Here is a 25,823-nt window from a genome sequence, read left to right on the forward strand (position 1 = left end):
AATACAGCCCAATTACTCAGATATTTATTTGCTATTTTGACATTTTGCCAAAATACGGACCCCCTTTGCCAAAATCATCGTGAGAATATGGCTGAAGACGTATTGTACCGCAGAAGAATGGAACGTTCTTCAGATGAGATATAACGATGATGACGATATTTTCAACGAAATATAGCTGGATTTAAATAAAGTGGTAGAATATACTTGTGTAAAAACCATCAAAAACTCTGGATTACCTCTGTCAAACAACAAAAGCCGGTATTCCAAAAGAGGCTACTTACGAGAGAAGTCCTACGATAACTCCCGGCTGTTACAAGCAGTCCAAAATGAGATTAATTTAAACTTCGATCATATAACAGCTTATCATGCATTAATGACCCCATTTAACAATAAAAAGCAAAATCTTCTTTCTTGATGCCCCTGGAGGTACAGGCAAAACATTTGTAATTAATTTGTTGCTCAGAAAAAATCGTTCTCGCTGTGGCTTCGTCCAGCATAGCAGCTACGCTCTTGGAAGGTGGTCGCACTGCACATGCTACTTTCAAGATTCCACTTAAGATTTGTCCTGACGATGCATCCAACGTTTGTAACATACCACAACAAAGCAACACGGCTAAATTAATACGGGATTGTAAGTTGATTGCTTGGGATGAAGCTTCATTGCCACATAAAAACGTTGTTGATTCATCAGATAGAACACTGCAAGACTTACAAAATAACAACAAATGAATGGGTGGTTGCACTGTGTTATTTTCTGGAAATGTTCGCCAAATACTGCCAGTTGTAGCAAGATGGATGAAAGCTGATGAATACAACGCATCACTAAAGAGGTCTTACCTTTGGTCACTCGTAATCAAACTGGAACTAAAAGCCAATATGAGGGTTTTCTCATGTGGACAACATAGTAGGGCTTTTACTGATGTTTTACTGAAATTACCAACCAGAAAGGGAAAATTGATTTCAGTGACCTATGTGTTTTGTCCTCAAATATACAGGACTTAATCGAAATGGTTTACCCTGATCTTTCAAAATGTTCTATAAAGACGCAGATTTGGTTTCAGGAGAGAGTTGTACTGTCTCCAACTAACGACTAAGTCAATAAAGTAAATGACTTGATCATTTCTAGACCGTCTAAAATTTACCATAAGTTGATACTGTGCTGGATGTAGAAGAGGCGGTGCATTATTGAATTGAATTTTTAAATTCTTTGACTCCTCCACACACACAACGATTTTAAATGTAGGTTCCTCTATAATATTACTCCGCAACCTAACACACCAAAATTATGCAATGGCATAGGATTGCTAATAAAATCGTTAAAAGAAATTCTACTTGAGTGCACGATCCTCCCTGGGTTTAGAGCCGATGGAACTGTTTTGAGCCCTCGAATACCAATGATACCCACCAACCTACCGTTTCAGTTTAGAAGGCTACAGTTTCCAGTAAAGGTATGTTTTAGTATGACCATTAATAAAGCACTGGGCCAAACTCTAAACGTTTACAGATCTAGACCTGAGCGTTCACTGTTTTACTCATGGTCTACGTGGCTCTGCCTCGTGTTACTTACAAATCAAATTTGTTTGTATTGGCTCCAAATGGCGAGTCACGTAACGTGATATATACGGAGGTATTCTAAATGTAAGGCTACCCGTGCGATGCCAAGATTGGTCACCTAGTTTACTTATAAAATAAATCTTTAGTTTCAAAATAAGAGGGAGAATTCGTATACTGACAAAGTATTTCTCAAGATATTAAAAAGTATGAAGGAAAATTAGACTAGCACTTTATGTAGGGGAATGTGCAAACCGATGATACTCAGTGGCATAATATAATAGCCGACTTAATTTTCCTGGGTGTTCGAGCAATTAAATTATCTTTTATATTTTAGTAGCCATGCAGTAGAGGTATAAATAAATTCAGGAAACCTAATGCCTAGCATTACTGTTGGACTGTTCTCTCTGCAGGAGAAGGACATGAAAGCTAAAGTGTTAAATTGTTCGTGTGTTACAGATTGATACAGAAACATTTGAATCAGTGGTGTCTTTGGACTGGGAAAATGGATTTGTGCAGGCATCAGCAAAGGATAACATAAATGTATCCAAAATTTTCAAGGAACTTCTATCGCAGGCTAAAGTCAAATACAATCTGAGTCCAGCTCTGCGCAAGCGGCGGCGTCAGTCCCTTTCTCGTCATTCTATCTCAGAGGGTGCAGGATCTGTTGTCCCCAGTCCAGCGCAGCTTCAACACCTCGAGATGATTCGAGAACGTCATACTGGCAGCAAGAGGAACTCATGCGTCATTTCTTAAACTGCAGGTTTGTAATATTCTGCGTTTTCCCTAATCCCATCAGTGAGTATTACTTGAATAGGCATGATAGTACTTTGGATACATGCTATGAAACTAACTCACCGGTTGGTAAATTCTTGTTACTTTGCATCACAGTTTTTCTCTTAACAACAAAAAACTCTAATTTATAGTATTGTGTACCGCGAGATCCTTATCATATAAAAAACTTACGGTACTGTGGTATTTATCATCGTGATTTCTTAAAATTCTTACGAATACGCCTAGATTCGAATAATATTTCCGATATCCAAAAGGTAGGAAGGACGGTAAAATACAAATAAATATAGTTGTATTACCTCGTTGAATACACTTAGCAAGATGTATACTGAGATTTAGGCACAGATAATTGTAAAATGGGTGGAAGATTACTCTATACTGGTACTCTCAGAGTTGCAGTCAGGATCCAGGAAAGAAATGAGAATGACAGACAATATACTTATAATTAAGAAAATAATAGATATATTCATAAAGAGGGAAGGTGGTAGATTATATATTACGGATATAGACCTACAAGAAGCTATTGACTCGGTAAGCAGTGCGAAGCTGGGATGTCAAATAAGGCGATTAAGACCATAGAAGAATTGTATACAGAAGTGATATGCAGTATTAAAGTAAAGAAAAATTTAACGGTAGGGGAGATATATTCAAATATTGCACTTAAGCAGGAATGTAAATCATCACCAGTATTGTTCATACATTTTAATAACTATGTCCTGGATAGTAACGGAGAGGAGGATAGGAAAAGTCCATGTTTGAACAATAAAGAAATTCCTGGCCCGGTTTTCGCAGACGACATACTTCTACTCCCTCTAACATGGGTCGGTATAAAAAGCCTTCTCATGCTAATTTGTGACTATTGAAGAAAATGGAATCTGAAAATTTATGATAAGGAAACAAACGTAATGTTATGTAAAAATAGGATATAAATTACAGAAGGAACTTGGTGCTTAGAAGGTGTAGAACTACGAGTGGTAAATAAAATACTTAGGAATTATAATAACAAGGAAGGGGATGTGGAATTAATAAATAAGACGTGCTAAAATGGAAGGGATGGCCGCTCTATCATGTTTGGAGAGGAAGATGCCAAATACAGAATAGAAGCTACTTAAAAATACTTTAAAGTCGCTTGCGATAACAAGGCATTTTTGGATCAGAAATATGGGGTATTAAAGTATATAGTGCCCTTATTTTCCGGATTATCTCAGCCGGCAAATACAAGAAATCACCCCGTATACCGTTCGTATGTGATGGCCAAAATTATCGAGGACATTTTTAAGAAATAGGAATGTGAGGAGTTCGGCATGTGGCAAATGACATAGAAAATCCAACAACGATTAACATTTATTAAAATTAACAAAACATCACATCACAACTCTTTCTTCAGGAATTCCTTTAAATTCCTTTAATAATATTCACGTGGCGAAATATAAAATCAGCTATGCATCAGGAATCAACACTCATGGCCCATACAAACTAACATCCAATACACGTTCACTATAAATGTATTTACGTGGTTTCTAACTTTTATGATATTTACTGTTGATTGTTAAACATTTACAGTTCAAATTAATCTGTCGATGTCCTTAAGTATCAAATGCCTCACGAATTGTGCGTCTTAAACTCATAGTTCGTGATTGAATCACTTTATATCACTAGCCTTCTATTTCGACGCAGTATGACACCTTGGGAATTAATTTGAAGAACAATATCTCGCACAATTCCTACTATTAAAATACACCTTCATCTGGGAATAATGGATATCTCAAATATATATTAATGTTGAGCGTACTTCAGAATGATTATTATAACTATGGATTGCATCCACATGGCAACACGTGCCAATTTGAAAATCATTCTACCCAACCAATAATTCTTTATATACCGGTAGCTCAAATTTATAAAACGGACAAAACCATACCGTTTATTCCGTCGGTTGAACTGAGCAATGATTTGTTTCTTTTACAACTTTCCCCATCAGTAAATTCTTTTTATATGCTCAATGACGTTTATAGACTCTATTTTCCGATGTAACATTTCGATTATTAAGCTCTATTATTAGCTCATTATTTTTAATCCCTAATTGTCATGAAACCGAAATGATAACCAAGTCATGTTGATTATTTAATGTTCATTATGAAACATTTGCAGTCCCAATTAATCTGTCATTTCATGGACCCTCACAGAGTAGAATATTATTAATAATGATTTTATTGCTTTTACGTACCACTAACTACTCTTTGACAGTTTTCGGAGAAGAATATTATTCCATTTGTGGAATGGATATAAACATTATTAGATTTAAGTATATTATTTACAGTAGTAGTAATCGAATAATTTTAAGAAGGATAATTCAGTGCATGTATCGACTATACGGATTGCAGTAAATGAATGGTCTCTCTCCTCAGTTTCAGGGGATCCGGAACTAGGGAATGGGTGAATTCTATTCTAATTTAGTCTAGTCTGTTGTAGTATCATGAGTCGTAATCCATATCAACCAAACTATTGCACTGAGAGTGCACTGAGGGTTTAAGAGGCGGGTTTCCTTCCTAATGTCCCTGTAATAAATGGAGCAAAAGCCTAGTAACTTTCTAAGAATTTATCCGACGTAAACTGAGTTGACCTCAAAAAAACTGAGTTCCACAACTCACATCGAACAAATGTATGGTGCTGAGAAATGTAAACACTACCAGGACCCTACTGCTTTTCGTAGATATTTCCTTAGAGCGCTATTGAGTAAATTAGCTCATAAGGAAGCAAGAGATACGAAAGTTAACTTAGTAGATGCCTACCACTTATTATTATTATTATTATTATTATTATTATTATTATTATTATTATTATTATTATTATTATTATTTACAATTTAAAATATCATTCAAACTATTTAATGAGATTTCCAATGAATTTTGGCACATGATTTAGACCAACTTAGGGTATATATTCGTTACACATAACATGAATGCGTAATATACAAGGAAGGAGGTACGACCGTAAATACTGTCGCTGCAATGCTACGGCCACGGTTGTACCCAAGATTGCTGAGTTTCCTTATCGCTTATTCACATTACTTTGAGGAAATCAGTCCTTCGCGGTGCAGTGTTCTGAGTGTTAAACAGTTTCAGTATAAATCAGCGACCCACCTCCTGCAAAATGACGTCTGTTACTGTCATTTCAATGAAGGAACATGCATCGACACACATTTATCATCAACTTTCTTAGGTGATAGGAGAACATTTCTCGAAAAGTGCAACAAGAAGGTGAGAGATAAAGAGACCTTTACAGATGAACAAAACACTGTGTACAATTAACAGTGAAGTGACAGATCATCCATATTCAACATTAATCTGCTCCATCCACTGGAAGAAAAAGTTTGCAAAACACGGTATTCAATCGGAACCCACGCTGGAGATCTGATATTTTCATGGAGAAATGAAATCTGTTGTAACTTGCTGGTGTGTTAACCTTTCGCACACGATGAATTGAGCAATACGATGAACTCTCCATCCACATCATTACAGATGACGAGACTTGGGTATCTTACATGACATCTGACGTCCGACTCATTGGCTGAATGGTCAGCGTACTGGCCTTCAGTTCAAAGGGTCCCGTGTTCGATTCCCGGCGGGGTCGGGGAATTTAACCTTCATTGGTTAATTCCAATGGCTCGGGGGATGGGTGTTTGCCCTATCCCAAACATCCCTGCAACTCACACACCACACATAACACTATCCTCCACCACAATAACACACAGTTCCCTACATATGGCAGATGCCGCACACCCTCATCGGAGGGTCTGCCTTACAAGGGCTGCACTCGGCTGGAAATAGCCATACAAAATTAATTATTATGACTTCTGAGGCGTTGACTTAGTCCGTGGAGTGGAAACGCACATGACTGCCAACAAAGATGGCATTCAAATATAATATATTGTCCCCTTTTCCGGGGTCGCTTAGCCGGCTACACGAGAGTTCCAAGGGTGGAGCGTTAGTAGATGCCAAAATTTTGCTTTATTAGGACATTTTAATAAAATTATAATTCGCAGGGTCATTGGTGGCAGGATAGGCGATGACAATCACAAGAAATTTGCACAAAAATTAAAATGGTCATTTAATGAACAGAAAGAAAATTTGACATCATTCTCATGAATTGAAATTTTAAATTCGTCACCCTTAATTAGAATAAAAATATTTATAAGTACTTTCAACTCCTTGAACTTTCCTGGGATTTATACATAAATAAAAATTTCACTATTATCTGTGTACTCTTCTTCCAGGCATCGAAGACGAATTATGACTGTAAATCATCCAAAATGTTCAACATTAGAGAAAATTCTTACCAACTCTCAATTAACAATTTTACATTTCAATTGACACTTTATTTCCTGAGAAATTGAGCATCCTACTTACTCAGTAGTGCATTAAACCATGTAGAGTTCAACACACCTGCCTCCTCATTATTATGTTTACATCCTTTAAGAAATTAGATTATTTTTATTTCTATGTCCTAATACTGATCTGTACTAGTGTATAATTTATACACAAAGATTCGAATTAAATCTATAATGATTAAATTTTTTAGGCTTTATTTTATTTTTTATAAAGTTCGGTAGCCTACGTTAACCTTTCTATATTTTACTCCCAATTTTAGAAAGTATTTAAGATAGTTTACTGCAAGTTTATCACTTACGTTCCTTTTATGCCATAATTTAACATCTCTACTTTTCAACTAATTATAGGCAATGTTTACTCCTATCGTCAATTTATGTTGCATTTTAACCTACACTCATTATTTAATATTAGTTAAATCATTTATTTTTAATACGAGACTTATCTCTCACTCATATCAATAAGTCAACTGGGACTGTTAGTATTATACTCCTATGGCTCAATTATTTTACAATACACTTATCTCTTTATTTCCTATCATATTTTCCAGTAATTCGACCCTTCCTCTATTATTTACTAATCTTCATTTTTACCTAATTCTATTGTTATCAGATTCTAGTTATATTCTTATCAGATTCTTATCAAATTCTTTGGTTTATTCCCTCCTTTCCACAACCTGGCTCAATTGTATTCAATCTAGTTTATCATCAAACAAAATTGCATTTAATCTATTAAACCATTTGCTGGAAATATTAGAGCATAATCCATCACCAATCATAGTTCTGGGTTCAACGGAATCAGAATCTCTCGCTACGTGAATACGCACAAAGTTCCGAAAATCCAAATGTGCATAAACACTAAATTATGTTCATAAGATTTCAAAACAGATCACAACCACCCCATCATAACAAATAAGGGTTTCATTATGGAATTAATTTATTGTTATCTAGGTTTATTATTATTATTATTATTAGATTATGGTCCCTTATATCACGTAGACGACCCTACAATGACGACACACGCAACTCCTAGTATGGGATGAAAACAAGGAATGAGACGAAAAAATCACGTATCAGACTTAAATTATTCCGCCATCACCACGTACAATACGCTCAATCGTGCAAAACCAATACTAAATCACAACATACAGCTCTTCTTTAATTGTTGTTGAGATCATTTTAATTAATATATTATTATCATACATGACTAACGTGTACCTTACTGGTCACCTCGTGATTATAATTCAATCCAAAATTAGGCAACTCATGCATACCATTTCAGTCGAACTGGGCATCATCGGTATTTCAACAATCACCTTACAACATTCAACAACTTGTGTTTAAATATCCTGTCCTACCTTACTTGACCTTTGTTATTCCCTATCTCATGAGAAAGTATTCCGAAGAAACAAATATCACGTGGCTGCCAAGGAATGAAATTAATGTTACGATCGGATTCAAATGGTTAGGGTACGCCTCAACTTCAGTCAATATTCTAATTTAAGTCATTGCTTTACTGTCGACTTCCGAAAATATTATAATTTTTTATTTCATTATTATTATTATTATTATTATTATTATTATTATTATTATTATTATTATTATTATTATTATTATTATTACTGCCCGGATCCATGGCTAACTGGACAGCCTGCTGGCCTTTGGTCACCGGGGTCCCGGGTTCTATTCCCGGCAGGGTCGGGAATTTTAACCATCATTGCTTAATTTCGCTGGCACGGGGGCTGGGTGAATGTGGCGTCTTCATCATCATTTCATCCCCATCACAACGCGCAGGTCGCCTACAGGAGTCAAATCAAAGGTGTCGTCTCACTTGCGATCAGTCTCATTTGCGATCAGTCCCATTTACGATCACTCAGGTAGAATACAAAACTAGTTTATTTTTGACGGGTGAAGTATTGTCCCATTTGCGATCACTCTTATCAGTGACATACAGTCAGGTTGCTGTGAGGGAATTCCCTACTGAAGGACTGGTACAGGAAGACAGCCCTCAAATAACTGGCGTATGCTGAAACTCATTACATTACTTATATTTACCATTGGAGACTGATGCGTTAATACCGGGACTGACAGAGAATAAAAAGGACTCAAACTAACTTTTTATTTAGAGTTACCAGATGGTTGTGGGTGTAAAGGCGGTTAAATGAGTTTTAAGTAGGTCAAAAGGTGGGCGTATTAAAACCGTTGAATTTTACACTTTCCAATTTCAAAGAAAGGATTTTGCTGTAACACTTTGCTTCTTCGACAGTGCTACCCTTTTGTTCTAAGCAATTGTATCTCATTTCAAACTTAGCAGTTAACTTGCACTTTCTTACACACTAGGGGACACTATTAAATTACTGCTTAAATACTGCTCAAACTGTTCAAATATTCATACTGACATGTTGAGTTAAACAGCTGCTCAAAATATAATTTGACTACTTTCGTCGATCTGTATGTATGTCTACCCCTCAGTCTCGTTTCTTGATACCGGGTCGGGGATGAATGAGATTAATTTATACGGCATTTTTCTACGGCCGGATGCCCTTGCTGACACCAACCTCAGTTGAGGAGCTAATGAAGATGAAATGTGTTGTGGTGAATGACATTGGGTAAGGGGGTGGGAGGATTCAGCTCTGGCCTATGGATATGAACTGTCCCGGCACTTGCCTGGAAATGTTAAACCACACAAAACCATTCTGAGAACAGCCGACGGTGGGGTTCGAACCCACGCATTTCCCGAATACAGAGCTTGGCTCCATAGCCGTAGCACGTTAAAACGCGTAGCCACTTAGCCTACTTTCACCTATATAAGTAAAATGATAATTGTCGTCTGTACGCTCGGATTAGATGTACAAGATTCCAGAACTCAATATTAAGAAAATGCTTTGATTAAAATAAGTTGAAGAAATTATAATTATCTAATGATAGCACGAAAAGTTGAGATTGCATTCGGGAAATAGCAGGTTCGAAACACATCCCATTGTCACCATAAGAACTATCTGTGTCGGTGCGACGTAAAGCTAGCGGTAAAAAGAAAAACACCCATGTCACCATACATCCCTGACTTTTCCGTAAATTTATGTAAGAGTAGCCATAATATACTGTGAAGCACAAGGCTTGCCTCTCTTCGTCTCAATGACCTGCATGTCGTAAGTAAGCACGCGGATAACAACGAAAGCTACATCAACGATGGATATGTACAGCTGGAATAATTACAGTATGTTAAAAACTACAGGCTAATATTACCTCAAAAAACATTCAAGAGAGAGGAGTCGGGTTGGGAAAATCCTTATCACACGGTTGCGTGGAGTACGCCCTAATTAGCAGTCCCCCTGCTGCATGGACGTTGGAAAACCCTGATAGGCTGCTGATAATTTCACTGTGATCGCAAATGGGACACGAACTGGTCTTTCTTCACATTCTTTCTTTCCACTGTAATGGGAGTGATCACATATGGGACAAATTTTGCTGTGATCGCAAATGGGACTGATCGCAAATGGGACACAACCAAATCAAAAGATCTGCACCTGGCGAGCCGAACATGTCCTCGGACACTCCCGGCACTAAAAGCCATACGCTATTTCATTTTTATTATTATTATTATTATTATTATTATTATTATTATTATTATTATTCCAGTGATAATCTTTGAAGATCGTAATTCACACACACATTCGAATAATGAATAGTAACATCCATGCTCTAATCAACCAACACCAAGATGAAAGGAAAGATAAAATTTATCTAGTCGTAAAGAAATTAGGGCCTCCGTGGCTCAGACGGCAGCTCGTCGGCCTCTCACCGCTGGATACCGTGGTTCAAATCGCGGTCACTCCATGTGAGATTTGTGCTGGACAAAGCGGAGAAGGGACAGGTTTTTCTCCGGGTACTCCGGTTTTCCGTGTCATCTTTCATTCCAGCAAGACTCCCCATTCTCATTTCATAGCATCTATCAGTCATTAATAAAATCACTTTGGGAGTGGCGACCCCATCGTATTAATAGCCTATATATGATTCATTTATTTCATTCCTGACCCGGTCAATGACTGGAAAACAGGTTGTGGTTTTCTTTTTCATTTTTAATAAAGAAATTAATTAATCTAGAATAGAATCTGATGAAAATCTACAGAAAAGAAAAAATAGTATTTAATTGGTACTCATGTTTCTCAATTCAGACAGATTCAGCTGGGATGTGTAGACGTGAAGACAGGTGTCATCTTTCGATTAAGTGGGATAGTACAAGTTCATTGTGCTGGCTTACACAATTATAGCTTAGACGTACATGATGTCCACGAAGTCAGGGAATGTGAAGTTGTGGCGATAATTCCACGAAATTCTTACGAAGATCCTCCCTCGCCGATCCATGACTGATGATCTTGCTCTCGTAGTTAGGCTGGAACTAAGACTCAAATTAGAAATTTGATCCACTTGCATTTACACCACTAACTTGTGAACTGTTATACTTAGCTTGTCTATTTCTTGACGCAACATTTGACGCTCCATTCATTCTCCGGCTCCTTGGAATAGTATCCAATACGTATAACTACTAGCTAATATCAGTTGAATTTAATATCTCGATTCAATGTCCTACAATTGCATAACTCTCGCCATAAGCAGCTTGCAGTTGTCTCTAGCTAACTTACGCATTGTGGTAATCTTCTATGTTGACCCACTTCGTACTCGACAGGTTCACGAATTTTCTCGTCAAATAATAATTTCTTCTCGACGACTTGAAATTTTCCCAAGTGTACTTCAGAACGAAGTAATCCATATGAAATCGTAGAATGAAATCATATCTTGGAGTAAGAACTCATAATACATTTAAAGACAAAGTCCATAAGATTATGCAGACGTACTCGAAGTTTCCAGATGTAGTAGAAAAGACGACGTTATGCCCAAAAAATGTTTCAAAATGTTCTTTCTTACTCATCTTCTTAACATTACATCTCTCGTTACGTCTGGTTAAGTGACGTAATCTTCCGATTAGATTTACTATTGGTCGAGATTGCAGTTTAACTGGGATTTGTCCCCATTTTCGAGAACACGGATCTTTCTAGAATTCTGACACCCCCTTCTCCAGTCTTCTCGCATGAAGTTAGCATACCGCTGTGTCGTAGTCCCTGTGTCATTCACCACTCGACCCAGTTCCGGCCTGATTGCTTCGACGGGACGGCCTGGCTATCAGCTGTTAGCTCGTGCGTGCGTATTGCATGTATAAAATTCAAATTAAACCAACACTTACAACAGTGGTGACAACTCCAACGTGACAAATAAAAAACTGAAGAGTGATCAGGTTACTTAACTTCCAAACATAAACATTCTCGATAAGTTAGTCACAGTACACAACATTGGGTAACACTAGAACTTCGCCAGTAGAGATATCTCTTTGAAGTATAGTGAACTTCATGGATCAGTCTCTGCATGATAGCAACATCGTGGCTTGAAATAGCGGCAGTTCAAACTCTAGTAGAGGCCTAACTAATGGCACAAGAACAAAAGCAACAATAATGAGAATAATAATAAGCTTACCGTCGGCTCATTGATTTGTTGTCCATTCACTACCACTCAATAGTTACAAGTTATGTTGGCAATTAAGAGAACTTTAGATGTAACCAACAATAACAACGTAGTAATAAAAGTATATATGCGAGGTATTTCATAACATGTTAGATTTCATTTCCCTTGGACCCGAAGTTGATAGCTTGACAATCCAAACATGTGATGCCCTAATGCACGTTAACATACGATTGTAGTACCTATTTTCCAAGATAGAGATGGCCAAGACTTGCACCCTTCGCACGCTGAGGCGTCCCAGGAGCACGTCGTCTGGCCGACGTTCCTGATATTTCCCACCATTGCTTTATTCTATGAAAATATGCGGGAGACAGGTATATGCAGATAGTTGCGGAAGATGAGGATAAGCGGACGCTGCGTTTGGGTGAAATCGGCATTCACAGCGTACAATGTATGTATGTCATAATGTGTTGACGGACATAATATTATGTACTTTACAATAGCAACACTTTTGCATATCGGCACATGCATCCACTCTCCTCGGCAAAACAAAGAACGCTGTGACCTGGGATGGGATGCGTATCAGTTTATTTACATGTAGCCTGTACAATGTGTTCTATTGAAAGTCAGTCTATTCAGTCAACCGGACGGAGTTGAGCACGTTTCTGTGACTTGGTCAGTTTCATAACAGAAAGAAAGGAACGCTTGCATTTTAGATTGAACCGAATATTGAAAAAACTTGAGCAGTATGCCTGTGCAGTCGATGATTCTGCTGTTGAGGGGTTATTTTATTATAATCGTGTACATTTCGGGATTGCAGAAATGTATCGTACCAACTATCGATAAATCTATCAACTCAAGCTGGAAATAATGAGGGATATTCTCAGCCAAATACGACAAAGGTCTGATAAATAAATCGAAGTCATTCTTGAGCCCTCGAAGTCTCGAAAATTCGTTGAAAACAGTCCGAATGTAGTGGTGTCGCGCAGCTTAACTACTAACATTATTTTCCTCCTCAAACATTGAAATGCAAAGTACGAGCTCGAGGAGCGCTGTTCTAACATATGACGTTATCTTCCATAGCTCTTATTTTCAGGCCATTACGACGCGCAGGTCGCCTACGGGAGTCAAATCAAATAACCTGCATCTGGCCAGCCGAACTTGCCCATGGACACTCCCGGTACTAAAAGCCATACCCCATATAATTTCGTGCCATTTATTGAATCTCTTGCCATCTTTTATCTAGGGCCTATTATATTTTGAATTTCTGGCTAATTATTTCAACGATGGATATTATCTATATATATAAAGTAGCTTGTCCTGACTGACTGACTGACTGACTGACTGACTGACTGACTGACTGATTCATCACCGCCGAGCCAAAACTACTGGACATAAAGAAATGACATTTTGGGGATATATTCATACTAAGATGTAGGTGCTCGCTAAGAGAGGATTTTTGGATATTGCGTCGCTAAGGGGGTGAAAAGGGGGGTGAAATTTTAAAATGAGTGTGTTTATATCTCAAAACTTTAAAAGTTTAGAGATGTGAAAATTGGTATTTAGAATCTTCTTTAAAAATAAGGAAACACGTATTTTTTTGTTTTCAGACAATCCCAATAGGAGGGGTGAAAAAGGGTGAAAAAGGGGTTGAATGCCTAATCAGGATACCGGTGCTTATATCTCAGAAACTGAAGATATTACAGACCTGAAAATTGGTACTTTTGATCTCTTTTAAAAATAAAGAAACACGTACTTTTTTGTTTTTGGAAAATCCAATTATTGGGAGGGTGAAAAGAGGGTGAATTTTAAAAATGAGTGAATCTAAATCTCCAAACTTTTAAAGTTTGCAGATGTAAAAATTGGTATTTAGAATCTTCATTAAAAATAAAGAAACACGCATTTTTTTCGTTTTCGGAAAATCGCAATAGGAAACGTGAAACGGGTGAAAAAGCGGTTGAATGCCTTTAAAGAGAATACTTATATCTCAGAACCTGAAGATATTACAGACCTGAAAATTGGTGTTTGGGATCTCTTTTAAAAATAAAGAAACACGTATTTTTTTGTTTTGGGAAAATCCAATTAATTGGGGGGTGAAAAGGGGGTGATTTTTTTAAATGAGTGTATCTATATCTCAAAACTTTTAAAGTGTATTGATATAAAAATTGGTATTTAGAATCTCCTTTAAAAATAAAGAAACACGTATTCTTTTGTTTTCGGAAAATCGCAATAGGAAGGGTGTAAAAGGGTGAATAATGGGTTGAATGCCTTTAATGAGGCTACTTATATTTCAGAACCTGAAGATATTACAGACCTGAAAATTGGTATTTGGGATCTACTTTAAAAGTAAAGAAACACGTATTTTTTCGTTTCTTCGAAAATTCAAATATTGGGGGGTGAAAAGGGGGGGTAAATTTTTTAAAATGAGTGTCTACATCTTAAAACTTTAAAATTTACAGATGTAAAAATTGGTAGTTAGAATCTCCTCTAAAAATAAAGGAACACGTACTTTTTTGTTTCCTGTAAATCCCAATAGGAGGGGTGTAAAAGGGTGAAAAATGGGTTGAATGCCTTTAATGAGGATACTTATATTTCAGAACCTGAAGATATTACAGAACTGATAATTTGTATATGGGACCTCCTTTAAAAATAAACACGTATTTTTTAGTTTTTGGAATATCCAATTAATGGCGGTTAAACAGGAGTGACAAATTGGGGTCAATTTTTTGAAAGGCTATATCTACAGAATATCTTGGAAACGTAAAATGTTAAAGACGTAAAAAGTGGGTGTTTGGAATCTTCTGTAAATGTGAAGAAACATAGGTGATTTTTTTTTCGAAACTCCTCTTAAGGGGAACTCAAAAAGGGTGAAATTTTAAAATGAGAATTTTTACAGTATATCTAAAAAACTTAACATGTTACTGAAGTGAAAAATGGTATTTTTTATCTCTATTATACATAACGGATCGTGTATTTTTAGTTTTCGGAAATACCACTTGGGTGGTGGGGGGTGGGTAAAAGTGACTGAAAATGGTGTTGAATTCTTTTAATTAGGCTACTGATATCTCAAGAATGAAGATGTTACAGACGTGAAATTTGATATTTGCAATCTGCTTTAAAAGTAAAGAAAGACGTATTCTCGGAAAATCCAATGAAGTGTGGGGGGGGGGTGAAAGAATTGAAAATTTAATTGACTTATTTGTATGAGAATGCATAAATCTAATAAAAACTAAAGTTGTTACAGACGTGAAAATTCGTATTTAGATCTCCTTTAAAAACAAAGATAAACGCGTTTCGGTGGGGAAACCATCTTGGAGGGTGGGAGTGTAAAGGAGTTGAATTCCTTTCATGGGGACACATAAATCAAAAACTGAAGAAGTTAGAGTCGTGATAATTGGTATTTAGAAGATCTTTTACTATTAAAGAAACAAGTATTTTTTGCGGGAAAATTCACTTGGGGGGGGGGGGGAGAGTAGTGTGAAATGAAGTGAAAAAAATAAATTACTTTTATGGGGATACTTATATCTCAAAACTGAAGGCAATAGACGTGAACATTGGTGTTTGGAATCTCCTTTAAACATAAAGAAACAAGCCTTCTTTTAATTTTTTGGGGGGGCGGGGGTGGCGGTAAATAAACTTAACGGCGGTGGGGTGTAGAAGGAGGTGAGACCAATTGATTTTACTGTTCTTAATGTACTTATAAGTATCCTCCGTTGCTCAGGCGGCAGCGCGCCGGCTTCTCACAGCTGGGTTCCGTGGTTCAAATCCCGGTCACTCCATGTGATATTCGTGCTGAAAAAAACGGAGGCGGGACAGGTTTTTCTCCGGATACTCCGGTTTTCCCTGTCATCTGCCATTCCAGCAACACATAATAGTAATAATAATAATAATAATAATAATAATAATAATAATAATAATGTTCCGGACCGTCGTCAAATGTGCGATCCGCGCTGGAAACGGCTCCTGGACGGGTAATTACTAAGAATGCAGTCCTGCCGAGGGTTCAGTGCCGCCAAGGCACCCAATATGACACTACGCCGGACCTCCTGAAGGATTTTATCCATATTAAAAATTATTATAGGAAAAGATGGCAAAGATTTACGGACCCAACTGACCGGGAGGAATACCTGACCCTAGCCCGGGAAGTACGAAATCGATTGCTGGAAAGGAAGATTGAAAAATGGGAGGAAACTTGCCGTAAAATAATAGAAAACCAGTCAGATCGGGAATTTCGGTGGATTCTCGCAGAAAACGAGTCAGATCGCGAATTTTGGCGGATTATATATCTAAAACAATAAGCATTCAATTATAAATTTCAGTATAATACCGTTGCGAAGCACGGGTATCTTGCTAGTCTATATATATAAAATAACTTGTCCTGACTGACTGACTGACTGACTGACTGACTGATTCATCATCGCCGAGCCAAAACCACTGGACATAAAGAGATGAAATTTTGGGGATATATTCATATTAAGACGCAGGTGCTCGCTAAGAGAGGATTTTTGGATATTCCTTCGCTAAGGGGGTGAAAACGGGGGTGAAATTTTAAAATGAGTTGCTCTATATCTCAAAACTTTAAAAGTTTACAGATGTAAAAATTGGTATTTAGAATCTTCTTTAAAAATAAGGAAACAAGTATTTTTTGTTTTTGGAAAATCCAATTAATGGGAGGGTGAAAAGGGGGTGAATTTTTAAAATGAGTGAATCTATATCTCCAAACTTTTAAAGTTTGCAGATGTAAAAATTGGTATTTAGAACCTTCATTAAAAATAAAGGAACACGTATTTTTTTGTTTTCGGAAAATCGCAATAGGAGGAGTGAAAAGGGGCTAAAAAGTGGTTGAATGCCTTCAATGAGGCTACTTATATATCAGAAACTGAAGATATTACAGACCTGAAAATTGGTGTTTGAGATCTCCGTTAAAAATAAAGAAACACGTATTTTTTTGTTTCTGGAAAATCCAATTTAGGGGGGGGGGGTGAAAAGGGAGTAATATTTTAAAATGAGTGTATCTATCTCAAAATTTTTAAAGTTTATATATGTGAAAATTGGTATTTAGAATCTCCTTTAAAAATAAATAAACACACGTATTTTTTCGTTTTTGGAAAATCCAAATATTGGGGGGTAAAAAGGGGGGAGTGTAAATGTTTTAAAATGAGTGTGTATTTATCTTAAAACTTTAAAATTTACAGATGTAAAAATTAGTAGTTAGAATCTCCTCTAAAAATAAAGGAAAACGTATCTTTTGTTTCCTGTAAATCCCAATAGGAGGGGTTTAAAAGGGTGAAAAATGGGTTGAATGCCTTTAATGAGGATCGTTATATCTCAGAAACGAAAGATATTACAGAACTGAAAATTTGTATATGGGATCTCCTTTAAAAATAAAAAAACACATATTTTTTAGTTTTGGAAAATCCAATTAATGGCGGTTAAACGGGAGTGACAAATTTTTGAAAGACTATATCTACAGAATATCTTGGAAACGTAAAATGTTACAGACGTAAAAAGTGGGTGTTTGTAATCTCCTGTAAATCTAAAGAAATATAGGTGATTTGTGTTTGGAAACTCCACTTAAGGGGAACTCAAAAAAGGGGTGAAATTTTAAAATGAGAATTTTTACAGTTTATCTCAAAAAACTTAACATGTTACAGAAGTGAAAAATGGTATTTTTTATCTCTATTAAACATAAAGAAACGTGTATTTTTAGCTTTCGGAAATACCACTTGGGTGGAGGGGGGGTAAAAGTGACTGAAAATGGTGTTGAATTATTTTAATTAGGCTATTGATATCTCAAAAATGAAGATGTTACAGACGTGAAATTTGATATTTGCAATCTGCTTTAAAAATAAAGAAACACGTATTCTCGGAAAATCCAATGAAAGGGGGGGGTGAAAGAATTGAAAAATTAATTGAATTAATTGAATGAGAATACATACATCTAATAAAAATTAAAGTTGTTACAGACGTGAAAATTCGTATTTGGATCTCCTTTAAAAACAAAGAAAAACGCGTTTTTGGGGGAAACCATCTTGGAGGGCGGGAGTGTAAAGGAGTTGAATTCCTTTCATGAGGACACATAAATCAAAAACTGAAGAAGTTAGAGAGTCGTGATAATTGGTATTTAGAAGATCCTTTACTATTAAAGAAACAAGTATTTTTTGCGGGAAAATTCACTTAGGGGGGGGGGGGGGAGTAGTGTGAAATGAAGTGAAAAAAGTAAATAATTTTTATGGGGATACTTATATCTCAAAACTGAAGGTAATAGACGTGAACATTGGTGTTTGAAATCTTCTTTAAACATAAGAAACAAGCCTTCTTTTAATTATTTTTTTGGGGGGGGGTGCCGTTAAATAAACTTAACGGCGGTGGGGTGTAGAAGGAGGTGAGACCAATTGATTTTACTGTTCTTAATGTACTTATAAGGATCCTCGGCAGCGCGCCGGCCTCTCACAGCTGGTTTCCGTGGTTCAAATCCCGTTCACTCCATGTGATATTCGTGCTGGACAAAACGGAGGCGGGACAGGTTTTTCTCCGGATACTCCGGTTTTCCTGTCATCATCCATTCCAGCAACACATAATAATAATAATAATAATAATAATAATAATAATAATAATAATAATAATAATGAAGAAATAATGAAGAATGAAGAAATATTGGGAAGAAAAGAAGAAGAAACATTGTGCAAAATAAGTTCAAACGCGCTCCACAGCTGGGCACAACGAATCAAAAAAAAATAATAATAATAATATTAATGTTCCGGACCGTCTTCAAATTTGCGGACCGCGCTGGAAACGGCTCCTGGACGGGTAATGACTAAGAATGCAGTCCGGCCGCGGGTTCAGTGCCTTCTAGGCACCCAATATGACACCACGCCGGATCTCCTGAAGGATTTTATCCATATTAAAAATAATTATAGGAAAATATGGCAAAGATTTACGGACCCAACTGACCGGGAGGAATACCTGAGCCTAGCCCGGGAAGTACGAAATCGATTGCTGGAAAAGAAGATTGAAAAATGGGAGGAAACATGCCGTAATCTAATAGAAAACGAGTCAGATCGGGAATTTTGGTGGGTTCTCGCAGAAAACGAGTCAGACCGCGAATTTCGGCGGATTATATATCTAAAACAATAAGCATTCAATTATAAATTTCAGTATAATACCGTAGCGAAGCACGGGTATCTTGCTAGTTATTTTATAATTTATTTCTATCTAACGATTGTTTTACTTTGTTTACTTTGAAAACCCAGCCAGAATATTTTTACAATATTTCACATATTGGGGGACTTTAAATCCCAAGTTGACACATTACATCTGATACATTAGCACTGAAAATCATGGCTTCTAAACACACCTTACAAAGCATAGAAGCGTCGCGGGTGCCAGTTTGACACAGTCGTTAGTCCTACAGACGGTGCCCCTGAAATGGAGTGACTGCACTCAGCTCTTCCATGGACCAGTCTTACACAAAATCTCCTATGTTGCTAGTGTCACTACGAACTGATTGCACTAAACTAGCCAGTGCAGCTCTACTCCATTTAGCAGTGGGACTATGTAAAAGTCATCGAGCTGAGTGTCTTTACTTCAGAGTAACAAAATCAGAAAACTTACATACTGACTTGTCTACCTACTTCTCTCAGTTTTGTTCTCCAGACACATGTGCTTGAAACAAGTCAAAATACAAAACAAGGCCTTTGGGAATTGTTTTCGGGTCATATACTTTATCGATGCTTCAGTTTGTCCCTATAGTTCGCCTTTTAATTCATGTGTGACTGTACTCCCAGTGTGTTCCAACCCTAAAACAATGTGTAAAATTGTAACTTTAAGTAGCTAATAAACTAACCTTAGCACTTCTACGAGAGAGAAAAGCGTGTGATGTCTCATTATAATTGAGAACAACTAGTTTTGAGAAGATAGGTCTTAAAAGAAAATATCAACGTCATCGTGTAGAAACCTACTTCATTTCTGTCCTCTACCTGTGAATGCTAATAGAAGTCGGCATATACAATTTTACAGTCGATATGCACTGGATGTTGCTAAAGAAAATTAAAACTGTTTTGAACAGAAACTTAGACAAACTTTGGGACTAGAAGAACAGGATACGGACTTGCAAAGCGTGAAGTCCACGTGAGGATAGAAAATTCAAAAGTGATCAAAGTGTTTCGAATGTAATAATTAATGTCAGCTTCTTTTATTCTGTCTGGCCGTAATTTTCAAAATTCCTCGCAGTTCATTACTAGTTTCTCAGTTTCTGTCATGTGGAATCCATTTATCATTCTTTCCCTCACTATCACAGGTGGACTACAATGTACCCAACGCGCTCGATGGAGTAAGTGTTTTTACTGTGTGAACTTCTGAACATTTTTATACACGTCAGTGTTTAAAACACATTATGAACAACTGTTTCTTCAACTGCAATATTCTGCTTTTTTAAGACATTGGCATCAAGGTAATAGTCAAATTACTTCATGAACAGTCAGAAGGAGACAACTTGGACAGTGAAAATCAGATTAAAAATGACCATGTGACTGAATCTGAGCTGTCATTATGATATCTACCAGGCAAGGTACACCAGAAATCGGTTTGTGACTGGGAAATATGGATAATAGAGGATTATTACTATATGACCATAAAGTCAGTGCCTTCCAATCTCGGAGCATTCCTCGACATATTTCGTAAACCTCCAATAGATGAAGAAAACTCTGATGGACCAACGAAAATGGAACGTGGTGGATGTTGCTTATGTGGTCGAGCAAAATACATTTGTAATACCATTCAGTTTACTTCCTACAAGTACTTTGCTTGCAAGAAACATATTAAAGTTACGTACACGTTCGATTCTGGAAACAGCGAAAGAGAAGGTGAATACCCATCCTAAATTTAGTTTATGGACTTGATAGAAGGAAGAGAGAAAATTAAAACTTGCGCTGTGCGTATCTATATTAGCAACTATCAAGATACCCGTGCTTCGCTACGGTATTATACTGAAATTTATAATTGAATGCTTATTGTTTTAGATATATAATCCGCCGAAATTCGCGGTCTGACTCGTTTTCTGCGAGAACCCACCAAAATTCCCGATCTGACTCGTTTTCTATTAGATTACGGCATGTTTCCTCCCATTTTTCAATCTTCTTTTCCAGCAATCGATTTCGTACTTCCCGGGCTAGGCTCAGGTATTCCTCCCGGTCAGTTGGGTCCGTAAATCTTTGCCATATTTTCCTATAATTATTTTTAATATGGATAAAATCCTTCAGGAGATCCGGCGTGGTGTCATATTGGGTGCCTAGAAGGCACTGAACCCGCGGCCGGACTGCATTCTTAGTCATTACCCGTCCAGGAGCCGTTTCCAGCGCGGTCCGCAAATTTGAAGACGGTCCGGAACATTAATATTATTATTATTATTTTTTTTGATTCGTTGTGCCCAGCTGTGGAGCGCGTTTGAACTTATTTTGCACAATGTTTCTTCTTCTTTTCTTCCCAATATTTCTTCATTCTTCATTATTTCTTCATTATTATTATTATTATTATTATTATTATTATTATTATTATGTGTTGCTGGAATGGATGATGACAGGAAAACCGGAGTATCCGGAGAAAAACCTGTCCCGCCTCCGTTTTGTCCAGCACGAATATCACATGGAGTGAACGGGATTTGAACCACGGAACCCAGCTGTGAGAGGCCGGCGCGCTGCCGAGGATCCTTATAAGTACATTAAGAACAGTAAAATCAATTGGTCTCACCTCCTTCTACACCCCACCGCCGTTAAGTTTATTTAACGGCACCCCCCCCCAAAAAAAATAATTAAAAGAAGGCTTGTTTCTTATGTTTAAAGAAGATTTCAAACACCAATGTTCACGTCTATTACCTTCAGTTTTGAGATATAAGTATCCCCATAAAAATTATTTACTTTTTTCACTTCATTTCACACTACTCCCCCCCCCCCCCTAAGTGAATTTTCCCGCAAAAAGTACTTGTTTCTTTAATAGTAAAGGATCTTCTAAATACCTATTATCACGACTCTCTAACTTCTTCAGTTTTTGATTTATGTGTCCTCATGAAAGGAATTCAACTCCTTTACACTCCCGCCCTCCAAGATGGTTTCCCCCAAAAACGCGTTTTTCTTTGTTTTTAAAGGAGATCCAAATACGAATTTTCACATCTGTAACAACTTTAGTTTTTATTAGATGTATGTATTCTCATTCAATTAATTCAATTAATTTTTCAATTCTTTCACCCCCCCCCCCCCCTTTCATTGGATTTTCCGAGAATACGTGTTTCTTTATTTTTAAAGCAGATTGCAAATATCAAATTTCACGTCTGTAACATCTTCATTTTTGAGATATCAATAGCCTAATTAAAATAATTCAACACCATTTTCAGTCACTTTTACCCCCCCTCCACCCAAGTGGTATTTCCGAAAGCTAAAAATACACGTTTCTTTATGTTTAATAGAGATAAAAAATACCATTTTTCACTTCTGTAACATGTTAAGTTTTTTGAGATAAACTGTAAAAATTCTCATTTTAAAATTTCACCCCTTTTTTGAGTTCCCCTTAAGTGGAGTTTCCAAACACAAATCACCTATATTTCTTTAGATTTACAGGAGATTACAAACACCCACTTTTTACGTCTGTAACATTTTACGTTTCCAAGATATTCTGTAGATATAGTCTTTCAAAAATTTGTCACTCCCGTTTAACCGCCATTAATTGGATTTTCCAAAACTAAAAAATATGTGTTTTTTTATTTTTAAAGGAGATCCATTATACAAATTTTCAGTTCTGTAATATCTTTCGTTTCTGAGATATATGTATCCTCATTGAAGTCATTCAGCCCATTTTTCACCCTTTTACACCCCTCCTATTGGGATTTACAGGAAACAAAAAATACGTTTTCCTTTATTTTTAGAGGAGATTCTAACTACTAATTTTTACATCTGTAAATTTTAAAGTTTTAAGATGTATACACACTCATTTTAAAAAATTTACACTCCCCCCTTTTTACCCCCCAATATTTGGATTTTCCAAAAACGAAAAAATACGTGTGTTTATTTATTTTTAAAGGAGATTCTAAATACCAATTTTCACATATATAAACTTTAAAAATGTTGAGATAGATACACTCATTTTAAAATATTACTCCCTTTTCACCCCCCCCCCCTAAATTGGATTTTCCAGAAACAAAAAATACGTGTTTCTTTATTTTTAACGGAGATCTCAAACACCAATTTTCAGGTCTGTAATATCTTCAGTTTCTGATATATAAGTAGCCTCATTGAAGGCATTCAACCACTTTTTAGCCCCTTTTCACTCCTCCTATTGCGATTTTCCGAAAACAAAAAAATACGTGTTCCTTTATTTTTAATGAAGGTTCTAAATACCAATTTTTACATCTGCAAACTTTAAAAGTTTGGAGATATAGATTCACTCATTTTAAAAATTCACCCCCTTTTCACCCTCCCATTAATTGGATTTTCCAAAAACAAAAAAATACTTGTTTCCTTATTTTTAAAGAAGATTCTAAATACCAATTTTTACATCTGTAAACTTTTAAAGTTTTGAGATATAGAGCAACTCATTTTAAAATTTCACCCCCGTTTTCACCCCCTTAGCGAAGGAATATCCAAAAATCCTCTCTTAACGAGCACCTGCGTCTTAATATGAATATATCCCCAAAATTTCATCTCTTTATGTCCAGTGGTTTTGGCTCGGCGATGATGAATCAGTCAGTCAGTCAGTCAGTCAGGACAAGTTATTTTATATATATAGATTGCTTGTGTGGAACAGATCATCTTCATCGAAAATATTTCAAGCATGCAAATATATTTTATTGTTGCATTTTCCCTTGTTTCAGGGTATGATGTTGTATAATTTGAAATTGTTAGCGATTTGGATAAATAAAATGTGGTAAAAATGAGTTATTTCCCGTTATTATGTTTTGTTAAGGTGTAGGGTATAAAGTACACCACAATTTTGACGTGCGCCTGCTGGAGGGTTAACTCTGATACTGCCCCGGCATTTTACTGATGTGAAAATGGGTTACTACGGAGAACCATCTTCAGGGCTGCTGACAGTGGGGTTCGAACCCACTATCTCCTGAATGCGAGCTGATAGGTACGCGATCTAACCCGCACAGCTACTTGCTATTCTATCCTATCTTGCTACCATTAAGACAGCGGTATTCCTAAGAAAAATAATTTGTAAACGATGATGTTGATGATTTTTGAAGTTTCATTGTTACAAACCTGCAAGTCACAATCGGCGTAAGCACACATTTAGAACTTTGGCAGTTGTAAAATTGACTGAGAAGACGTTGGAAATCCACCGGACGGCAGAGTAACCTGAAATTTGTTGGGTGATCCATGGCTGATTACTAATTAATTCTGTTGGTAAATACAAATTAATGTCACCAGAGATCTCTTTCGAATAAATTTTGTATACGCCAAATGGACTTCCTTCCGTTCTTCAAAAAATGCAACTCTCTCTGCTGCGATTGTGGGATCCGTTTGCCAACACACTGTCTCTGAACGACAGAAGGATCAGTAAAGTAACTTTGACCTATTTCAAGATAAGAAATGAATATTCCCCTGTTCAATCACTTCCTAACAGTTAGCCTATGCCTCAAAAGCACGTGTAAAAATGGCCTCATACAACCAGCCCGAGCGCTGCTTACCGCCTGTATCGACTACTCACTTCAAGGTGTAGAAATGTTACTGCATTCATCAGTTTCCTCTCTTCTCTTAATTAACTTCCCGTATGTATCGACAAGTAAAATTTTACATGCGGGCTTCTATTAATAAATACCGCAAATGAAAATGAAAGGTGATAGCATATCATTGTGTCAAAGTTGATGTTAGTTTTGGAGTGATAATTTCTTGTATATTGCACACATGGTCAACTAAACTCAAATTTCTCCAGATCTTTGCCCGAAATAAGAGCTAAACTCGATTCCTGTATGTTCAGGAATAAAAGTAGAGATGTAGTATCCAGTTTACGTTCATGAATGTCTGTTGAAGAACGTGTAACATCTGAGTATTAAATTTGTTGTATACAATGAATGTCAAAGGAGAGAAAGAAGAAGAGTCGTGTTTAAATCTGACAATCTTTTTGTTTCAGATCATGGTCCCCATCTGCCTGTGAAGTGGACGGAGTGGTATCATTGGCATCCTTAAGGGGAACTTTAAACTTTCACAAATTAAAATTACTGATGAATTTTGAATATATATTAGAAACGTTTAGTTCAAAATATTTCCCCATAATTTATTTTATGAGGATATTGATAATACATTCAGTTTGAGAAACTATCTGGTGGGGACAAAAGTCAGTTCGTATCACCATTTAGAACGCCTGAAAGGTATGCATAGCCACTTAACGGAGTGGATGGACAAGTTGCCGGCTTAACTCCCAGTCATTTGAGTGCAAGGGTATCTGTGTTATCGCTGCTGTAGAACGGTCTGTGGCCTTCCCAGGCTGAATATTCCTCCTGTATGGATTAGAATGAGAACGGACTTTACAGTATGTCCCCTACCAGATACGTTAACTCATAAATATGTCACAATTTAAAAGTTGCATT

General features: G+C 36.7%; 1 protein-coding gene across 1 annotated transcript in view; it reads left to right on the forward strand.

The window, feature by feature from the left end:
- The window catches only part of LOC136863204 (ras-related protein Rap-1b), a 578,103-nt gene extending 552,678 nt beyond the window's left edge, over nucleotides 1–25,425 (forward strand). The window contains exons 5-6 of the mRNA XM_067139568.2: nucleotides 2,011–2,314; nucleotides 25,367–25,425. Coding sequence (XP_066995669.1) covers nucleotides 2,011–2,307 — 297 coding nt within the window. The 3' untranslated portion in view covers nucleotides 2,308–2,314; nucleotides 25,367–25,425. The remainder of the gene's footprint in view (nucleotides 1–2,010; nucleotides 2,315–25,366) is intronic.
- The last annotated feature ends 398 nt before the right edge of the window (nucleotides 25,426–25,823 follow it).

Source organism: Anabrus simplex, chromosome 2 (assembly GCF_040414725.1).
Source record: "Anabrus simplex isolate iqAnaSimp1 chromosome 2, ASM4041472v1, whole genome shotgun sequence".
Taxonomy (NCBI): domain Eukaryota; kingdom Metazoa; phylum Arthropoda; class Insecta; order Orthoptera; family Tettigoniidae; genus Anabrus; species Anabrus simplex.